At 45.2% G+C, this 20,732-nt stretch overlaps 1 protein-coding gene across 7 annotated transcripts in view; it reads left to right on the forward strand.

The window, feature by feature from the left end:
• GATB (glutamyl-tRNA amidotransferase subunit B) overlaps positions 1-19,711 on the forward strand; it is a 173,506-nt gene extending 153,795 nt beyond the window's left edge. For all 7 annotated transcript variants that reach the window (XM_068114434.2, XM_068114433.2, XM_078777033.1 and 4 more), the window contains 3 exons: positions 2,145-2,223; positions 6,053-6,190; positions 19,217-19,711. In XM_068114434.2, coding sequence (XP_067970535.2) covers positions 2,145-2,223; positions 6,053-6,190; positions 19,217-19,369 — 370 coding nt within the window. In that variant the 3' untranslated portion in view covers positions 19,370-19,711. The remainder of the gene's footprint in view (positions 1-2,144; positions 2,224-6,052; positions 6,191-19,216) is intronic.
• Positions 19,712-20,732: the final 1,021 nt, after the last annotated feature.

Genomic DNA, 20,732 nt, shown 5'->3' on the forward strand with positions numbered 1-20,732 from the left:
ATCTCCCATGTGTTCATTTAAAACATCTTTATGAAGATATTTTATTTACACCAGCACCATAAGGGATTTCATAAGAGTATTTGCTCACTATCTTTGATTTATCTTGGACCTCATGGGGTGCGTGAAGTTACTTACTCAAGACCAAGACACCCTCTCCCAGTTCCCAAGAAGACCCAAGACACCCTCTCCCAGTTCCTGTTTAAGGATTTGCATGGATTGACCTCTTATTTATTTGCGAGTGTCATCACAAGATCCCAACTATACACAAGACCACATTTGGATTCACACAGGAGGACGAAGGTGGGGGCTCCGAGCCCACATTACAAGCTATGTAGAGGTCCTGTGACCTCCGGCAGCCAGACAGCTTTATAACCTCTCTATCCTGGTTAGGCTCCATTAATTTTCCCGTTTCATTCTTCGCAAACTGTAAGTTTTCGGGGGGTGGGGGGTTCCCCTTATCTAGCCTCACCCCACTGACGGGTGCACGGCAATCAATACCTGTTAGTGTTTGCCATCATTTTGGGTCCTCCAAGGAGAGTATCCCGACTTTCTCTGAAGTTGGCCTCCTTCTCCTTGGCGTTAAGCAGGATGTTCGGGGGGCGCGTATGCGAGAGTCCAACCTTTATTTCAAGACTGCCTCTTTGAAACCCTCGCCATACGTATGAACACTCGCAACGTGTCCGTAACGGCAGCAATTTTCATAGACTGGTTCCATAACTGTTTCGTCCCTCAGGTGGAGAGGTACCTGGCGAAACAAAACCTTGCATTCAAGGTTCTGCTGCTCATCAACAATGCTCCTGGTGTCCTGAAAGGACCTGTAGGTGGCTCGCCCAAACATCGAGGTGATCTTACTGCCACCCAAAACCACCAACCTGATCCAGCAGCTCGACCAAGGGGTAATCTCCACTTTTAAAACATATTACACCTGCTGCACCTCATGTGCATTTTGGATGCGATGGACTTGGTGTTAGCGGTGTTGGAAAGAGTTCAACATAGCCCACTGCATCAGCGCCATCAAGTAGTTGCTGGATGAGGTGAGAGCCTCCACCATCAATGCCTGCTAGCAAACCCCATGGAGACAGGCAGCAAAGAACGTTACAGGCTTGCCCGACAACACAAAGGTGAAGAGGTGGAAGGGAAATGCTTTGTTGATATGGAGCCTGAGGAGTCACATGCTGAGGAGCTAACCGAGGAGGAGTTAGACCATGGAGTCAAAATGCAACCGCTCGCCGAGAGAGAGAGAGAGAGAGAGAGAGAGAGGGGGGGGGAGAGAGGGGGGAGAGAGGGGGGAGAGAAGGGGGGAGAGAAGGGGGGAGAGAAGGGGGGAGAGGGGGGGAGAGAAAAAAAAGAGAGAGAAAAAAAAAAAAAGCAATGGCGAGATGCGTCCCCTTTCGCTCCAGCACTCGAATGTTTGACGATGACGTCACACTCCAACCAATCACCAAGCGCGATTCAATCACCCCATCGTTCCTCAACCAATCCTCATTCAGGGCGTGACCTCACGGCCAACCGCCCATCCAGAATGTTCGGGGGCGGGGCCTGTCGATTACGGTCCTTCGAGGCGGAGTCTAGCTGTCCTTTGGGAATGTTCGGCTGGGCCGGGTGGACTTGCCGGTCGTAATGTCTGGGTACTGTTGGCGATTATGGTTGTTGTTGTTGTTGTTGTTGTTGTTGTTGTTGTTGTTGTAAGTGTTGTAATGGCAGCCTTTTTTAGATGAAATAAAACATGAGGGAAAATCACAGGGCAATTACACACTGGGGATTATTCTTAAGCCCTACCTAATTAGCATAGCTCCACCCCTTGTATGGAGACACATATGCGATCTTACTGGACAGTCGGCCTAACTTAGATACATGGAAGTTTCTTCTCTGTGACATTCGGGGCATGCTAATCCATACAATTATATCTCGACTAAGGTATTTCATTACCTACCCCCACACACGTAACAATAACGTTGATTGAGCTGCATGGTATTTGTATAATACAGTTGATTGAGCTGCATGGTATTTGTATAATACCGTTGATTGAGCTGCATGGTATTTGTATGATTACTATATTATTCATGGTACTGTGTTATAACTCTTAGATTGCGCATTGCGATGTTGTGTTTGAGCTCTTTTTGTTTTGTTTTTTTTCCTGGTAGTCCCATAAAGCCTCGTGTCCTGGCAGAATTAATCAACCTTCAAATTGATGGAATCATCTCATCATCGGTTGCAAAGAAGGTTTGATTTTGAATCATCACGCTTGCCTCTTTAGAGATGTCTGAATGCTTTTGTTTGTGCAGAACAATAGCATGTGACACACTGCATTAATATCTGACTTGTAGACAGCTTATTCTGTGATGAGCTGCCCTGCTAGATATTGTGTTTTTCTTTTGGTCAAATGAAAATGTGTGCGAGACCTTGTGGTGTATTTCTTTCCCCCACAAAGCCTCCCATGCCATCCTCCACCACCCCGGCCGAAGCAGAATCAGACACTCAAGGACTCCACCATAATTTTAGGTTAATCTGTTGTGTAAGTGTCTGTGCTGCTTCTACCACAACCACCACTTCTGATGCCCAAATTATATATTTGTATGCTTGATCCAGCCTGGTCGTCCAAATCCGTCCAGAACTTTTTCAGATATCCTGTTCACAGACAGACAGAAAGACAAACAAACAAACAGACAGACAGGGTGAAAACAAAACCTCCATCCATCTTCAATGGCAGAGGTAACAAGTGTTATTAACCATGACGTCATTGGTGCTTTCATTATGATGACATAATTCGACAAGTACAACACTTTGTCCGATCAGTTTGAAATTTCTTGAGCATGATCTATGCACAATTATGTTGGAGTCTGTAAATTTATGACGTCATCGCCCAAGTTTTGGCAGTCATATTGGTTAAAAGAAAAAAAACTTTAAAAACAGAAGAGTTGGCTCACACCAAGTCGGCTTGATGGGGTCAGTATTCTTTGAATACCATCGAGTTTCATAATGTACCACAGTTGGGGTATTGGAGGTTATTTCATTTTGTACCATAGTTGGGGTTTTGTACCACAGAAATTTCAAAGATAACTGAGAAGAAAGTTGAAGAAGCGATAAAAGCAATGAAGAGTAGAAAAGCGGGAGGGCCGACGGGAGTTGTGGGAGATATGTTGAAGGCAGCGGGAAGTTGGGGTGTGAAGAGAATGACAGAGATCTGCAATGTGGTGGTGAAAGAAGGCCGCATTCCAGTGGATTGGGAACTGAGTACCGTCGTCCCTCTATACAAGGGGAAAGGTGACCCTCTGGACTGTGGCTCGTATCGAGCGATAGTTATTGGAGCATGGAATGAAGGTATTGGAAAGGGTGTTGGAGAGGAGGACAAGGAAAAAGGTGAAGATCGACGAAATGCAGTTTGGATTTATGCCAGGAAGAGGAACGACAGACACGCTTTTTATTGTGAGGCAGATGCAGGAGAAGTACATGGAGAAGAGGAAGAAGTTGTTTCTTGGGTTTGTTGATCTGGAGAAAGCATTCGAAAGGGTTCCACGTGAAGTAGTAACATGGGCATCGAGTAAGTTAGGAGTGGAGGAATGGTTGATCAGAGTAGTGATGGCAATGTACGAGAGAGCGCGCACAGCTCTAAGGACGAAGGACGAGAACAGTGGTGGTTTTGAGGTGAAGGCGGGAGTGCATCAGGGTTCAGTACTAAGTCCACGACTATTTGTAGCTGTGATGGAGGTGCTGGCTCGGAATGTAAAGGAGAGTTTATCGTGGGCGTTGTTGTATGCAGATGATCTGGTGTTGATTGCGGAGAGTATGGATGGACTGAAGGAGAAGATGAACAAGTGGAAGGAATGTATGGAGACAAAAGGTCTGAAGGTGAATATCGGAAAGACAAAGGTGATGGCAAGTGGAAAAGCATGTGATGAGGTGGAAAGAACTGGGAAGTGGCCGTGTGCTGTGTACAGGAAGGGTGTCGGAGTGAACTCCATTCAATGTACAATGTGCGCTGAGTGGGTTCATCAAAAATGTATTGGTTTGAGAGGGTCATTAACCAGTGTGGCAGCTACATTCAAGTGTAAGGTGTGCACAGAGGGAGCTGCAGATGGAGGAAATGTTGAGTTGGATCTCAGAGACGGAGTGAAGCTGGAAGGTGTGAAAACATTTTGCTACCTCGGAGACATGCTGAATGGAGAAGGTGGATCAGACTCGGCAACGGTTGCTCGAGTGAGATGTGCATGGAAGAAGTTTCTGAAACTGAGTGGCGTGCTGACGGGGAGGGGAGTGTCGTTGAAGCTGAAGGGAAAGACCGTGTATGCTGCATGTGTGAGAAGTGTTATGATTTATGGGAGTCAGTCATGGGTAATTAACGTAGAACAGCAACGAAGGCTGGAAAGGGTGGAAATGCGAATGGTTCGGTGGATGTGCGGAGTATCGTTGAGAGAGAGAGGAAGACAAATGATGAATTGCGAAAGATGATGGGAATAGAGCCTGTGATGGATGCTGTGAAGAGAAACAGGTTAAGGTGGCTTGGTCATGTGTTGAGGAAGGATGAAAGTGACTGGTTGAGAAGAGTTATGGAAATGAATGTCGAAGGAAGTAGAGGACGGGGAAGACCGAGAATGACTTGGCTAAAGATGGTGGAAGAAGAAATGCGGGCAAGGGGGTTAACAAGGGGAGATGCAGAAAATAGGGCAAAATGGAGAAGATTGTCATGGGGACCGCAAGGCTAACCCCCGCTCTAGCAGGGAAAATGACCTTAAAATGCCTGTTGTTTGTTGCTGTTGTTGGGGTATTGGGGGGTATTTCATTATTTATCATTGTTGGGGTATTGGGGGGGTATTTCATTATTTACCATTGTTGAGGTATTGGGGGGTATTTCATTATTTAACATTGTTGGGGTGTTGGGGGGTATTTCATTATTTATCATTGTTGGGGTATTGGGGGGTATTTCATTATTTACCATTGTTGGGGGTATTGGGGGGTATTTCGTTATTTACCATTGTTGGGGTATTGTCGTTTTTAGGAATAGGAACTGGAGTATTACCCACAATGCTATTGTACGAGATAGCAGCAGGAACAGTGGGGTTATTGGGGTTATTTCATTATGTACCATAGTTGGGGTATTGGGGGTTTGCTTAATTGGGCTTAGTCGCACATGAGCATGTTCATCATCCATTAGCAATTCGTGCTCATTTCAAACGTTTTGCACCACTCAAGCGTAACTTTGGATCTTGGAGGTTGATTAAATTTTGCACAAAAACTTAGTCATACATGATGGTGAGAGAAATGTATTCCAGAACTGAGCAGACCTTGTGGTGAATTTCAATTTGCTCCACATTTTTATTTGCCATAAACTTCAAATACATTGCTGTTTTGTGGCACGTGACGCACTTTACTGCCATTTTGAAAAGAACTAGAATGCTTTCAAAGAACGCACACAGGTTATAGCTGCACAGTTTCCAGATGTCACGACTGCATTACAAACTTTCAGTGATCTACCATTAATTTCCAATCGGCTCGGGCAAAACGTGTAGCTCAACCATGACCGGTCCTCATAAATGCATCCATCTTGACTTGCGCTAAAGTAAGTCGATGCCTGGGGATCTGTTCCTTATGGAATCCAAAACGACTTGACCGACCTTCACCAAATTTTGCTCATGTCATGGGCATTAAATAGATCCTTGCCACCACGCACACCACCCCTTCACCCCCATGTGTGTTTGGAGACTACGTGTGATTTCTGCTTGAACACGTGTAATTGTGCAACTGGTTGATCCATTGGCCCCTGCTGGAGGGCAGGGGTATTGCGAGTCGGGAAATGATGCCAATTCTGAAAACGAATCCTTTCGCTCCCTTTGGGAGCAGGTATTGTCTAGTTTTATAAAATGTGCCATTGTATAAGCCGATGAACTTGCTTCTCTGCTCACTTCTCTTCCTCAGATTGCCTTATCCTGTGCATATCTCTCTTTGTTAATTGTCAGCTGAAAAGGTCACTTGTGTCTTACATTAGCATTTCCGAACATCTTTTTAGAGTGTCCTTGCACATTTATTCCCTTCTTACCAAAATATTTTTGTGTAGGTGTTTACCATGATGTGGAAGGATAATGAAGTGCGATCTCCAGTAAAAATAGTTGCTGAAAGTGGTTGGAGCATCATTTGTGATCCTGTGCAGCTGGAAGCAGCCTGCATCGACGTCATTGCCAAACATCCAAAACAGGTAAGAAGCTGAATATCTTTCTGACCAACGATAAGTTGACTTATTGATCATATCCACAACACCTTGGTGCACTCCAGTGCAAGTTTTTTTTTTAATCTGTGGTTCTTTTGTCATATATGGACTGCAAGCAGGATGGCCAACTTGATGTCTGAGCTTCACAATGAAGAACGAGTCTTATTGCAGAAAATATTTCGCTATGACTGATTATAATATATATTGTTTTGGGAATGATCATGAGGGGTGAATAACTGTTTAGTAGAATTATAGTTATTCCTTTGTATTTGTTAAGATAAGCATGACATGCTATTCGTGTAATAGGTATGTGTTGCGTATGTGCAGATTGATGTCCGTTTTCCCTACCCTACTGTTGTTCTTCCCTCTTCAAACCTTTGACTGTTTGTTTTTGTTATTTTCCTCATTAAATCTCCTTACAAAGCTCATACGAGACCTTTAAAGTGCAATATTTCACCAAGGAGATTGTACAGGTGTGGTGAATCTGCATTGAGAAGGCCAGCAATGAGCATCACCACAAGAGCTGATTGTCAAGGTAAAACAGCGTTGAGGAAGCCAGAAATTAGCTTCACCATTGGAGACCACAACGGCATGGCAGGAGGTTTCTTGGTTATCTCACGCGCCATTTCTGTTAACTGCTTACAAGAGAGAGAGACGTAAAAGCTGAGAGGGCGACAATTACACCGGAGGAGAGGGACCTATTTTGAGAACTGGTGTCATGCAGAATGGAGGAGAGCACCTGATATCTGCAGAACGAATCTCTTTGCACGTTCAGAGCTGAGTGTGCCGGAGCTGTGAACATTTAATCTCCAGAGCAAAGAGGACTTTGAGGGAGCGACAGTTGCGGACCTTTGAGGGGTCTTCAGGCCGTATTGCGCCATGTGCCAACATGTCACACTGCCCCGGACCTCCTGCCCAGCTTGCCTCTGCATTTCAAAGCGACCTCTGACCAATTGTTATTTGTATTCTCTGTACTGTATTCTTGTCGAGCGAATGAACAGCTCCTAAGATAAGAACTATTAAGACATCTGTGACACTTGGTTTGTTCAAGGGCAGTACGATTCGGTAAGGGTTATCTGGTTTATTTGCTGATTGGTTTTATTTGTTTATTTATTACATACTGTTCATTACTCCGCGCATGCAAAGCGAAAAGTTGGGGTGAAGCAAATGGTTCATGTTCATGGTGGTGGGATATCCCAAAACAACTTATTTCAATTGAATGCTATATTTTGAACCTGATTCGGAAATGAATAGGAAGTCAAGTCTGTCATTTTACCGTACTTTGTCTCTGATTTCGTCCCAATCGCATATGTGCAGAAAGAAGTGAGATGTTTTTTACTCTGTCTGCCTGACAATCAAACAAAACTGAAAATCATTCAGACAGGAAACTTGCTGTTTTTAACGACGTTATAAATGTCACAAATGATAGGCATGACAAACTAATATATCGTGTTGGATTGAGTGATGTAATAGACACTGGGAAAAATGGTGGTACAACACAGAATTAATTTATTTATCTGCCTTCAAACCTCTCCAGACATTTATTACCCTCGCCAGAGGAGAGGGTATTGCATTTGAGTCCGTTTGTTTGTTTGTCTGTCTGTTTGTTTGTCTGTTTGTTTGTCCACACAGAATAAATATGATTTTCTCTGCAACTGTTGGTCCGATTGACAGGAAATTTTCACCATAGGTGCAACTCCACCTGTATAATTTTTGTAATGACAATTATGACGTCATAGGTAACGTGGTTCGGCTACCATCTTGGACAAATCGAAAAACTTTGCACGTGACCGATGACGTCATCATTATTTTTTCTCTCCAATTTATGCCTACATGACGCTCAAGAAATTTCATCTTGATTGGATGAAGTTTTGTACTTGTCGAATTATGATGTCATAATGGAGGCACCTATGACATCATCATTAACATATTTTATTCCCCATGGAGAGTTCTTTACAATGAGCCATGTCTCAATTTTTTCTATGCAGCGCTTTCGGAGATATCGAGGTGCAAAGGTTTTTTTTTTTTTTTTTTTTTTTTTTTTTTTTTTTTTTGTATACAAGATCGAGGCTCGTGAAAGAGCGAACATTAATCACACAGAAAGACAAACAGACACACAAAACAAATAACATCGGGAGCGGTAGACAAGATGGGGAGAGAGGGGGAAGGACACAAACACAACATTTGAGAGCAGGGACCGAGAGACATGGAGACATCGAGAGAACTGTGGGAGGGAGAGGGCTTTGGGGGGAAGGCATGGGAAGGGGGGGGGGGGGTGGGAGAGGTATAAAACGTATGGACACTGCCAAGACTTCCAGGAAAGAAGTTGGAATTTCAAACAAGGTGGATCTGGGGTGAATTAGTGGGGGTAGAAAAGATCAAGGTTTTGGATGGGGGAAGATAAGAGATGGTGGTGAACAGCTGTTTTGATTGTTTTTTACTCTGTGACCCTGAGAGTTTTTCCAAGATGGCGGCCGAACCATGTGACCTATGATGTCATAATTGTCATTAAAACATTACACAGGTGGAGATGCACCTATGGTGAAAATTTCCTGTCGATCGGACCAACGGTTGCAGAGAAAATCGTATTTATTCTGTGCCGACAGACAAACGGACTCAAATGCAATACCCTCTCCTCAGGCGAGGGTAACTAGAGCAATGCGACTGTCGCCAATATGCCTCCATATAGTCCCACAATGGGTAGGTGCAACTTGTTCACTGTGCTAAAATAAACAAGTTTGATTTAAATCCCTTCAGCTGTTTTCAAGTATCACATTTTCACCAGCCATGACAGGTTTCACATCGATCGGTGAAGTGGTTTCAGAGAAGCGATTTAAAAAAAAAATCTGCTTTCAAGCTAATATGGCTGCCATACCACGTGACATATGACCTTAAAAAATGTACACTCTGCATATGTATGGGTAGGGATCACGTTTGTGAAGTTTCGTGTTGATCGGATAAGTTTTGTTTTTCTATCCAAGATGGCTGCCAAACCACATGACCTACGATGTTATCATTTTCAAACTATTTGCAACAATGGTGTTAGATGATATTTGAAAAGTTTCACATCGATAGCATAAGCGGTTTCAGAGATATAATTATTGAATATTTCCCTTCAATCCAATATGGTTGCCACACCATGTGACCAATGATGCTTTCATGATCCTCTTTTAATCGCCATGCCTAGTCAATGACACACAAAGTTTCAAGTCAATCGATTTTGTGGTTTGGGAGAATTTAAAAAATGTTTTAGGCTAAATCCAATATGGCTGCCAAACCATGTGACCTATGATGTCATCATTATCATGCTTTTGTTCCCCATTGGGAGTACTTGTCAATGTGCCAAGTTTCAAATTTTTTTATTGAGTGGTTTCCGGGAAATAATTTTTTAATTATTTGCGTTTTTTCCAAGATGGCTGCCATACCACGTAACCTATGATGTCACAATTATGAGAAAAACATTTTGCATGGGTGTCACTCCTACCCTGAAAGTTTAGTCTCAATCGGACATGTGGTTGCTGAGAAAAACGAGGCTTAGCCCGTACGGACGTACGGACAACCCGAAAGCATAATGCCTCTGGCACCTTTGGTGGTGGAGGCATAAAAAGGTGCAATTACTCTTTTATGGAAAATGTAAAAATAAAAAAAATTGTATCCTGAAAAATAGACTCGGGAACACACAGTCGTGTTGAAAGTTGGCCTGTAAAACTCCACTCAAATCGTCCTTAATGTGGGGGACAGACAAATACATTGTGTTTTATATAAGGGTAAGTACAGCATTAGAAGGCGTGCCATGTGTATTGGGGTGAGGAAGAGGCTGCCGTATGGCTATGTACCAATCAATAAAGCCTCTATCTCCTAAATTGATACTCAACGGCTTATTACAGTGTATAAGGGTGGTCAATGACATAAGACTGCTTCAGTAGTGCTAAACTTCCGGATTTCTTGAACGGTCTTAAAATCATTATGTGATTCAAATTGAAGTATCAGAAGGAGGAGAGCGTTGCATTTTTTGGGTTTCCCCTTTGTGGATTCGCTCTATCGCGATGAAATTATTGAGGCAAGGTTTGCGGATTGTGGTAAATGTGCTCGTATAATCTCGGGTTGGCAAACTATTCTCCACCTTTATTCATCTAGTTAACATGGGCCGTCAACACAATAACCTCTCAAAAACACAATAACCTAAACCACTGAGGGTTGTCTTGGGACCAGTAGCGGGTGTTCTGTCGGTTCACCTCACCATTTGCTTAAAAAGCAGCCTCATCACTGAACAGAATGGTGGATGGGAAATCTGAATTTTGAGCACATTGTTCCGTAGTCCATTCACAAAATTCCATCTGTCGGTCCGGATTATATTCGCTTAATTTCTGCAGGATTTGAAGTCTGTAAGGATGCCATTTGTGTGCTTGAAGAATGTGGTGGATACTGCTTTTCGACACTCCTGTCACAGCAGACAAACGCCGAAGAGACATTTTGGGGCTTTTCGTGAAATCGGCGAGGATCGTTGTAGCAATATGGTCGTCGATGGATATCCTCGGAGGTCCACTGCATGGTTTATCTCCTGTTGATTGATGGGCTTCGGTGAAGATGAATGGCGACACTCTTTGCTTGCCCTCTTCGTTTCTGGCTGAAAGTGGTGGACCCAGCTTTCATCCGCAGTCACTACGCGCTATAAGAAAGCGTCGCCTTCTGTTTAGTAACGTCGCAGAAGTTCTTCACATGCGTCCACTCGCCGTTCTTTCAGTTCGGGTGTGAGTTGTCTCGGCACCCACGTTGCAGACACTTTGCGGAACCCCAGCACGTTGTGAATGTTATGGTATGCTGAACCATGGCTAATGTTCAATTTGGAGACCACTTCATCCAGCATAATGCGACGGTTTCCCATTAGCACGCACTCAACTCCTGCAACCATTTCTGGTGTGTCGGCTGTGTGAGGCCAGCCCGAGGGAGCAGCGTCTGCCACACTGGATTTCCTACTTATGATACATAGAGATTTCTTCTTCTTCACGACAGTTGGAGCGCACTAATCTATACAATTCTACTTGGACTAAGGTATTGCCTACCCCCTGCAAACGCAACAATACATATGTATTGTTGTCATTACTTTATTGTCCCCTGTCGATGGAAGGTGGAAGGAAAGGTCTTCCCAATAGCCTCATGTTTGTTGTCCCCCGTCGCACAGCGGAGCGAAAGGGGGACTATGGTTTTCCCCTCCGTCCGTGTGTCCGTCCGTCCGTCCGTCCGGGTGTGCATGTTTGCGTGCGGGCGTGCATGCGTGCGTGCGTGCATAAGCGAAGGACCGCATTCGAATTTGGTGTGTGGGTACAAACCCACGTCAAAATCCAAGATGGCCGCCGCCATGTATGTCTGATGCCATGTATGTCTGAACCTTGTGAGATGAATATCTTGAAAAATAAGTGAAGTACCAACTTCTAATTTGGTGTGTGGGTGTATCTCGGCATAAGGCAGAACACTATTGAAAATTGGGTCGCCACGTCAAAATCCAAGATGGCCGCCGCCATATATATGTCTGAACCTTGTGAGCGAAATATCTCGAAAAATAAACGAAGTACCAACTTCTAATCTGGTGTGTGGGTGTATCTCGGCATCAGGAAGAACGCAATTGAAAATTGGGTCGCCACGTCAAAATCCAAGATGGCCGCCGCCATGTATGTCTGAACCTTGTGAGATGAATATCTTGAAAAATAAGCGAAGTACCAACTTCTAATCTTGTGTCTGGGTGTATCTAGGCATAAGGAAGAACGCTATTGAAAATTGGGTCGCCAGGTCAAAATCCAAGATGGCCGCCACCATATATATTTCTGAACCTTGTGAGCGAAATATGTTGAAAAATAAGCGAAGTACCAACTTCTAATTTGGTGTGTGGGTGTATCTCGGCATAAGGAAGAACACTATTGTAAATTGGGTCGCCACGTCAAAATCCAAGATGGCCGCCACCATATATATGTCTGAACTTTGTGAGTGAAATATCCTGAAAAATAAGCAAAGTACCAACTTCTAATCTGGTGTCTGGGTGTATATAGGCACAAGGAAGAAGGCTATTGAAAATTGGGTCGCCACATCAAAATCCAAGATGGCCACCGCCATGTATGTCTGAACCTTGTGAGCGGAATATCTTGAAAAATAAGCGAAGTACCAACTTCTAATATGGTGTGTGGGTGTATCTAGGCATAAGGAAGAACGCTATTGAAAATTGGGTCACCACGTCAAAATCCAAGATGGCCACCTCCATGTATGTCTGAACCTTGTGAGCGAAATATCATATCATAGCATGTTTTCTGCGTCTTCCACTTGGTCAACTCACATCACTTCACCGACGGGGGATCTAGGCGTAACGCTTGTTACTAATTGACTCGCTGGGACAGATGATAAACGTGTCGTCCACGTAACAATACTGTTACGAATTTGGTAGAGCAATATGTAGAGCAGAGTAGATCTGAATAGGTAACATGCTTCGAGATGTCGCGATAAGGAACACTTCCTGTAATAAGTCATGTGTAGGCGTTTGTCGGGTTAAGATGTATGAATGTGAATCTACCAGGAGATTCGTGTGTTAGTTAGTGTAGGGGATAATCAATAGAGCCCTTGTATGTCTCACCTGGTTGTCAAACCTTTGTCCATTATGGCACTGCAGACCACTAAACATTAGTTAGGACCTTTAGTACAACACTAAATGATGCCCTCCCCCCTGACATGACGTAGGAAGAAATCAGGCTGGAACACCGCCACCCTTGGCCGTCGCCATTTACACCTCCGAGAGGCCTACCCACCTCGCATAGCACGTGCGGTGACCACAGAGTCGGGGACGGGAGCGGCAGTGGTGCAGTGGTGCAGACACAAAGGTGATCCCGGGGGAGGAGGCTGTTTCACAGCACCACTTGGTTGTTTGCGACATAAGGGTGAAAGGTGCGAGGAGAGCTCGGTGGGTGAAGTACCAACCGAGAATGAAGGTGTGGAGGTTGAAAGAGGTGACAGTAAGGGAGGCACTAAAAGAGAGGCTGAGTAGGGTCGAGGATGATGTGGTTGAGCTTGAACGTGGTTGGATGTCAATGAAAGATAGTCGGTTGGGAGCCGTTGGTGAGGTATGTGGATGGACAAAAGGACCACCAAGGCACTCGGAAACATGGTGGTGGGATGAGGAAGTTGGAAAGAGGATTGATGAGAAGAGGAAGACGTTCAAGGAGTGGCAGAAGGCGAAGGGTACGGGAGCAGTAAAAGCAGAGCATGAAAGTTATAAGGCAGCCAAGAAGGCTGCAAAAAAAGAGGAAGCAAAGGCGCAGGAGGCATGTAGGAAAATGTTCGGAGAAAGCTTGGCTTCGGAAGAGGGTCAGAGAGCGGTATTCAGGATTGCAAAGCAGATAGCGAAAGAGAGGTGTGATGTGATGGGGGTGCATTGCTTGAAGGATGAAGTGGGACAAGTCGTTGTGGACCCAGATGGAATTAAAGGAAGCTGGAAAAGATATATGTATGGAAATGCTGTTGAATACAGAGAATGAATGGGATGGCAACAAAGAGAGTAACCCATTTTTAGGACCGGCAGAGAAGATAACTGAGAAGGAAGTTGAGGAAGCGATAAAAGCAATGAAGAGTATAAAAGCGGGAGGGCCGACGGGAGTTGTGGGAGATATGTTGAAGGCAGCAGGAAGTTGGGGTGTGAGGAGAATGACAGAGATCTGTAATCTTGTGGTGAAAGAAGGCCGCATTCCAGTGGATTGGGAACTGAGTACCCTCGTCCCTCTATACAAGGGGAAAGGCGACCCTCTGGAGTGTGGCTCGTACCGAGCGATAAAGTTATTGGAGCATGGAATGAAGGTATTGGAAAGGGGGTTGGAGAGGAGGATAAGGAAGAAGGTGAAGATCGACAAAATGCAATTTGGATTTATGCCAGGAAAAGGAACGACAGACGCTCTCTTTATTGTGAGGCAGTTGCAGGAGAAGTACATGGAGAAGAGGAAGAAGTTATTTCTTGGGTTTGTTGATCTGGAGAAAGCATTCGATGGGGTTCCACGCGAAGTATTGACATGGGCATTGAGGAAGTTAGGAGTGGAGGAATGGTTGATCAGAGTAGTTATGGAAATGTACAAAAGAGCGTGCACAGCTGTAAGGACGAAGGACGGGAACAGTGGTGAGTTTGAGGTGAAGGTGGGAGTGCATCAGGGGTCTGTACTAAGTCCACTACTATTTGTAGCTGCGATGGAGGTGCTGGCTCATAACGTAAAGGAGGGTTTACCATGGGAGTTGTTGTATGCAGATGATCTGGTGTTGATTGCGGAAAGTATGGATGGAGTGAAGGAAAAGATGAACAAGTGGAAGGAATGTATGGAGACAAAAGGTCTGAAGGTGAATATAGGAAAGACGAAGGTGATGGCAAGTGGTAAAGCATGTGGTGAGGTGGAAAGAACTGGGAAGTGGCTATGTGCTGTGTGCAGGAAGGGTGTCGGAGTGAACTCCATTCAATGTACAATGTGCGCTGAGTGGGTTCATCAAAAATGTAGTGGTCTGAGAGGGTCATTAACCAGTGTGGCAGCTACATTCAAATGTAAGGTGTGCACAGAGGGACCTGCAGATGGAGGAAATGTTGAGTTGGATCTTGGAGACGGCTTGAAGCTGGAAGGTGTGAAAACATTTTGCTACCTCGGAGACATGCTGAATGAAGAAGGTGGATCAGACTCGACAACGGTTGCTAGAGTGAGATGTGCATGGAAGAAGTTTCGGGAACTGAGTGGCGTGCTGATGAGGAGGGGAGTGTCGTTGAAGCTGAAGGGAAAGGTGTATGCTGCATGTGTGAGAAGTGTTATGATTTTTGGGAGCGAGACATGGGTAATGAACGTAGAGCAGCAACGAAGGCTGGTGTTCGGGAATGTTGAAGGACTCAGGAGGCTCCGGTATGACCAAACAGCTTTTACAAAAGCAAAGCTTTATTAACTAATAATTCACTTGTTTCAAATAATAATGACTACAGTAACTCAATGGATTTGATGATTCTAGTCGCTGGTTCTCCTCCTTCGGCCGGTCTTCTGCTCAGCGCCGGTTCACTCGTTCGTTCCGTTCGGCATGGGCTCCCGTCGCAAGTCTCCCAGGTCAAAGAAATGTTCTCGTTTATATGGGCACCGCCGCGCTAATCCTTCCCTCCGCTAAATGCTCCGAGGTCTTCCACGCTCGCCTCATCGGCGCCAGTTCGCTCCCCCAGGCGTTGCCGACCATCCCTTCCTGCTGGGAGTTCCTCTGAACTTTCATTTGGTTCACAATAGTGAAGGCTTAGGAATGTGCTCTAGCCCGGGGTCGTGACAAGGCGAACAAGAGATTACCAGGTCCGCGCTTATCTTCGTGCAAATTTCTGACATTCATTTACGAATCATCTCACTATCTGCTCCGTTTTCAATTCCAACCAATATGATGTCGAGATCTCTACTTCCACACTGGAAAGGGTAGAAATGCGAATGGTTCGGTGGATGTGCGGAGTATCGTTGAGAGAGAGGAAGACAAATGATGAATTGCGAAAGATGATGGGAATAGAGCCTGTGATTGATGCTGTGAAGAGGAACAGGTTGAGATGGTTTGGTCATGTGTTGAGGAAGGATGAAAGTGACTGGTTGAGAAGAATGATGGAAATGAATGTAGAAGGAAGTAGAGGACGGGGAAGACCGAGAAAGACTTGGCTAAAGATGGTGGAAGAAGAAATGCGGGCAAGGGGGTTAACAAGGAGAGATGCAGAAAATAGGGCAAAATGGAGAAGATTGTCATGGGGACCGCAAGGCTAACCCCCGCTCTAGCAGGGAAAATGGCCTTAAAATGCATGTTGTTGTTGTTGTATTGTAAAGCCGCGCGGGAAAGCGACCTCCTTTGCGGAGGAGGAGGTGAGCGGTATGGAAAGGAGAATGAAAGATGTGGGAAGCATAGGGAGTGGGTCGGATGTAGATGGGGGAATTCAGGGGTAGAGTTGGAGTGTTCCCCGCCGTTTGGACGGCCCCGACAACCATATAGATGTTGGGTCAATTGCTTAGGAAAATGGAGGGAATGAATGACGATATGAAGGTTCAGAGGGAGAAGAGTGAGAGAATGGGTGAGCGATTGGAAAACAGAATGAAAGACGACAGAAGGGCTCAGAGCGAGAGCAGTGAGCGAGCCAGTCGGGAATTGACGAGAGGAATTTGGGGAATAGATAACAGAATTGGGACATGGAAAATTTATATAAAAACGGATATGGGAGGAATGAAAATGGATATTGGGGAGAAATGAAGGCTCAGAGGGAGCAGAGTGAGAGAATGGGTGAGCGATTGAGTAATAAAGTTGATGGGCTGAAAAACAAAATGGAGTCCCAGGGGAATGAATGTCGGGAAGGAATGAAAGGAATGAGTGATCGATTGAGGGAAGACTTGAAGCGAATGAACAACAAAATGGATGAACAAAAGATTGAAATGAAGGAAGACTTGAAGCGAATGAAGAACAAAATGGATGAACAAAAGATTGAAATGAAGGGAATGAAGGAGCAAATTAATGCTCAAAACAGAAAAATTGAGGGGTTGACGGGAGAATTGAATGCCCAAACCAAAAACATAGGGGGATTAAAGGGAGAATTTAAAGAGCAAACTGAAAGAATGGGAAATAAAATTGATGGGTTAAAAGGGGGAACTGAATGCTCAGAGTAAAAAAATTGATGGACTGGAAAACAAAATGAGTAAAGATATGGGCGAAATGAAAAACAAAATGGAGGCTCAGAGTGAGCGCAGTGAGCGACTAGAAAATAAAATTGATGGGTTGAATGGAAAAATGGACTCCCAAAGGAATGAAATGAAGGGAATGAAGGAGCAAATTAATGCTCAAACCGGAAAAATTGAGGGGTTGACGGGAGAATTGAATGCCCAAACCAAAAACATGGATGGATTAAAAGAGGGATTGAAAGGACAAATGGACGGAATGGAAAGTAAAATTGATGGATTGGAGGGAAAAATGGAGGTGATGAATGAACAAATGAATGAACAAAGGAATAAAATGAAGGAAAGGAATGAGCAATTGGAAGGAAAAATTGGGGGATTGATTAACAAAATGGATGCCTGGACGAATGAATTGAAGGAAGGCCGAACGAATGGTGCCGTCGGGGCTCAGGAGCCGGGAATGGAAAAATTGGGAATTGCAGTGGGAACGGCATGTGTAGAGGTGAATGGGGAATGCCTGCAGGGAATGGCAATTGTGGCATGTGTGCAGGTGAGCGTGGAGTGCCCACAGGTAGATGGGGAGACCGCAGGTGCACAGGTGGATGGGGAATGTCCACAGTTGGATGGGGAATGTGAACAGGTAGATGGGGAATGCCTACAGGTAGGTATGGAAGGTGCAAATTGTAATAGGGAGCGTTTCCCACCTGGTGGCCTGGGTGTTTGTCGGGACCGGGTGGATGTCACAACACCTCAACAGGGGGATGAATTGGAATTGGTGCAGCACCAGGGCGGTGGTGCAGAACAATTGGGGGTCCGTGAAATGGAGCCGGACCGGGTATTTATTGGGGATATTGATGAAAGCCTGGCGGGGCCAGAAATGATTTGTGATGATGATGATGATGATGATGATGATGATGATGATGATGAGGATGATGTGACACAGCGGCTGGGGACCTGGGACACTGGGACAGTCCCATGGAGGTAGAGTTTGTTCAGGCCCAAAGGAGTTTGGGGGATGAGGTGAGTCGGTCCGAGGAGGTGGTTGTGGGGACCCTCACCGTGCACAACAATTGGGAACAGGAGGCTCCGAAATTGGACACCCAGCTGGGGGAGTGTTTTGACTCTGGGCTGGATTTGGACTTTGGAGGATCGGGAGATAGAGCCTCCGAAGATTTGGTCCCCGTAGGGAATGTGGACCAGCTGCAGGGAGGGGCAGAACAACCCTAGGGAGTTGTTACCTGCAGCTGCGGTTTGGGATGGGAAATCAAAATTTCGAAAAGAAAATTTAAAATAAAATTAAAATGGGAATTTGATTTGGAGCAGCCTTGGTTGGAGTTGGTCCCCGGGCTGCGGGATTTGGACCAGGAGAGGTCATTGGTGATGGCCTCGGGGAAAGGTTGCCCCTTTGTAAATTTGGGGATGCCAGCCAGCTGGGGGGGGGGGGGGGGGGGGCTGTGCTGGTGAGATTTGGACGTGGGGTCCAGCCATGGGGGGCATGGTACGACCTGGGCCCATGCAAAGTATGGTGTCCCTTGTCTGTCGGGGGACGAGGGACACCATATCGAGCCCCAAATATGGTGGGCCCCTTGTCGAGCCCCAAAGCCACGCCTGTCGGCGATGTCACTTCAGCCCTGGTTGGCTGGTTATCGCTTACCGGCCACGCCCTGATGGTGGGTTGACGTGGCCACACCTTCCTGGTGCTCTGCCCCCTTTCTCGGACCTTGCCTCGTGGCTTATGGCGGCATTGAACGAGCGCCAAGGCAGCTGCTGCTGGCCGAGGCGCGTAACACTTGGGAGGGGCCATGATGTACAGACTGTAGGGGCGCGCTTAATGGTGTGGCTTGGAGAGGGAGGCTGTTAAAATGGACGAAAGGGCCTACTCCTTATTCGATTGACACAACGCAGATTCAACTATTGGAAACACGGCCTTATCTAAACACATACTAATGAAATAACTGAATTCCTATGATGACCTACGTGTTGCTTGTGGCCTAACTATAGGGTGCAACCTTAACCCTTTAATGCCATATTTACACAAGTGGGTTCTCAAAAACGCAACAATATATACATATAAAATACAATCTGGCACAATTATAACATGTTAGATCAACCTTCATTGTGTAACTCTAAGTCATCCTGTCAAGTTTGGTTGAGATTGGATAAGTAACGACGGAATGTATCGCGGTCAAAAATCATTAGACAGACAGACAAACAGACGGATGCCAAATTGCATATTTTAGTATGATGATGATTCCTGGTTTGTGTTTTTGTGTTGATGTCTTAAAGGCATGCCCAATGTTCTGCAATAGTTTTTTGTGCATTGCCATGATGTGCGCAGGTGGAATTGGTGCGTTCTGGGCATGCAAAAGTGCTGAACAAGTTCGTCGGGCAGGTACAGAAGCTTCTTGATGGTCGTGGAGATCCTGCACAAGTGAAAAGAATCTTGGAAAACAAGCTTCTGCCTCAAACTGGTGATGGACATTGCAGCTGATGCCGGTTATGTCACGTCTGATGCTGAGAAATTCATGGTTTGGGTATCGTCACTTGTTCTTGAGGTCCTTCTTGTATGGCCTCGAGATGTGCCAGATTGTAAATGGTCACTTGTTCTTGAGGTCCTTCTTGTATGGCCTCGAGATGTGCAAGATTGTAAATGGTCACTTGTTCTTGAGGTCCTTCTGGTATGGCCTCGAGGTGTGCAAGATTGTAAGTGGTCACTTGTTCTTGAGGTCCTTCTTGTATGGCCTCGAGGTGTGCAACATTGTAGCCATAACACCTTTGTGAATCTTTTTGAAAAAGAGGGTTTAAAGTTTCCAATAAAAAACACTGAAAATTATTCCTCTTGTTCTATTTCAATAAGATGGAAAAATTAATTTATTTCAACTCCCTTCTGCATGAAATTTCATTTAACATTGGGCAATTTCACCTTGGTAATGGGCCGAAAGGATGGCCTAGAGCAGCGGTTCTTAACCTGGGGGTCGTGACGTACGCGCATACGCAAACAAAATACTGTGTGTGGTATGTACCTTTGTTAGGTTCCTAAAAATGGACTCAACAAATTGATATGTTATTTATGACCCCTTCATGACCCCCGGAAAACCCCAAACGACCCCCATGGGCCTCAGGGGCCCCAGGTTAAGAACCACTGGCCTTGAGGTACACACACTCGCCTCTAACTGCATGGCTGTCGAGCATGGGTTTGAATCCCGACCCGGCTATAAAACTGTCATCCTGGTGTTTGATGGGCTGGGTGATTCGTCAATGTGTGTGCCGTTCCCCGGATGGACATTAAACGGGTGTCTCGTTTGCTGACATTAGTGGTGGATGTTAAAGATCCCATGGTGTCCTTCGCGAAAAGTAAGTGACATCACTGGCACCCTGAACCAATACCTGCACTAACCAACAGATGGTGCTGCATCAGCGGCACAGTGGTACCTTGTGCCAATGATGCTACCCCCACAGCCTTCTGCTGCACACCAAAAGAACACCTCTGTAATTTTGGGTGATTTTTATTTATTTATTTTTTATTTACAAAGTCGAGGCTCGTGTAAGAGCTAACACATTAAACACAAAAGACCGGACACATAAAACATAAAACAAGAAAGAGCAATCAGAGATTGCAGACCCTCGCCAGGATGTGTTTCCAGTGGTTTTTAAGGCTTTTGTGTTAAAACAAATATGGCGGCCGAACCTCGTGACCGATGACGTCATCATTATTTTTCTCCACCAATTTATGCCCACATGACGCTCAAGAAATTTCATCTTGATGGGATGTTTTGTACTTGTCGAATTATGAGCTTATAATGGAGGCACCTATGACATCATCATTAACATATTTTATTCCCCATGGAGAGTTC

The sequence above is a fragment of the Myxine glutinosa genome, chromosome 4 (genome assembly GCF_964187855.1).
Source record: "Myxine glutinosa chromosome 4, kmMyxGlut1.1, whole genome shotgun sequence".
Classification (NCBI taxonomy): domain Eukaryota; kingdom Metazoa; phylum Chordata; class Myxini; order Myxiniformes; family Myxinidae; genus Myxine; species Myxine glutinosa.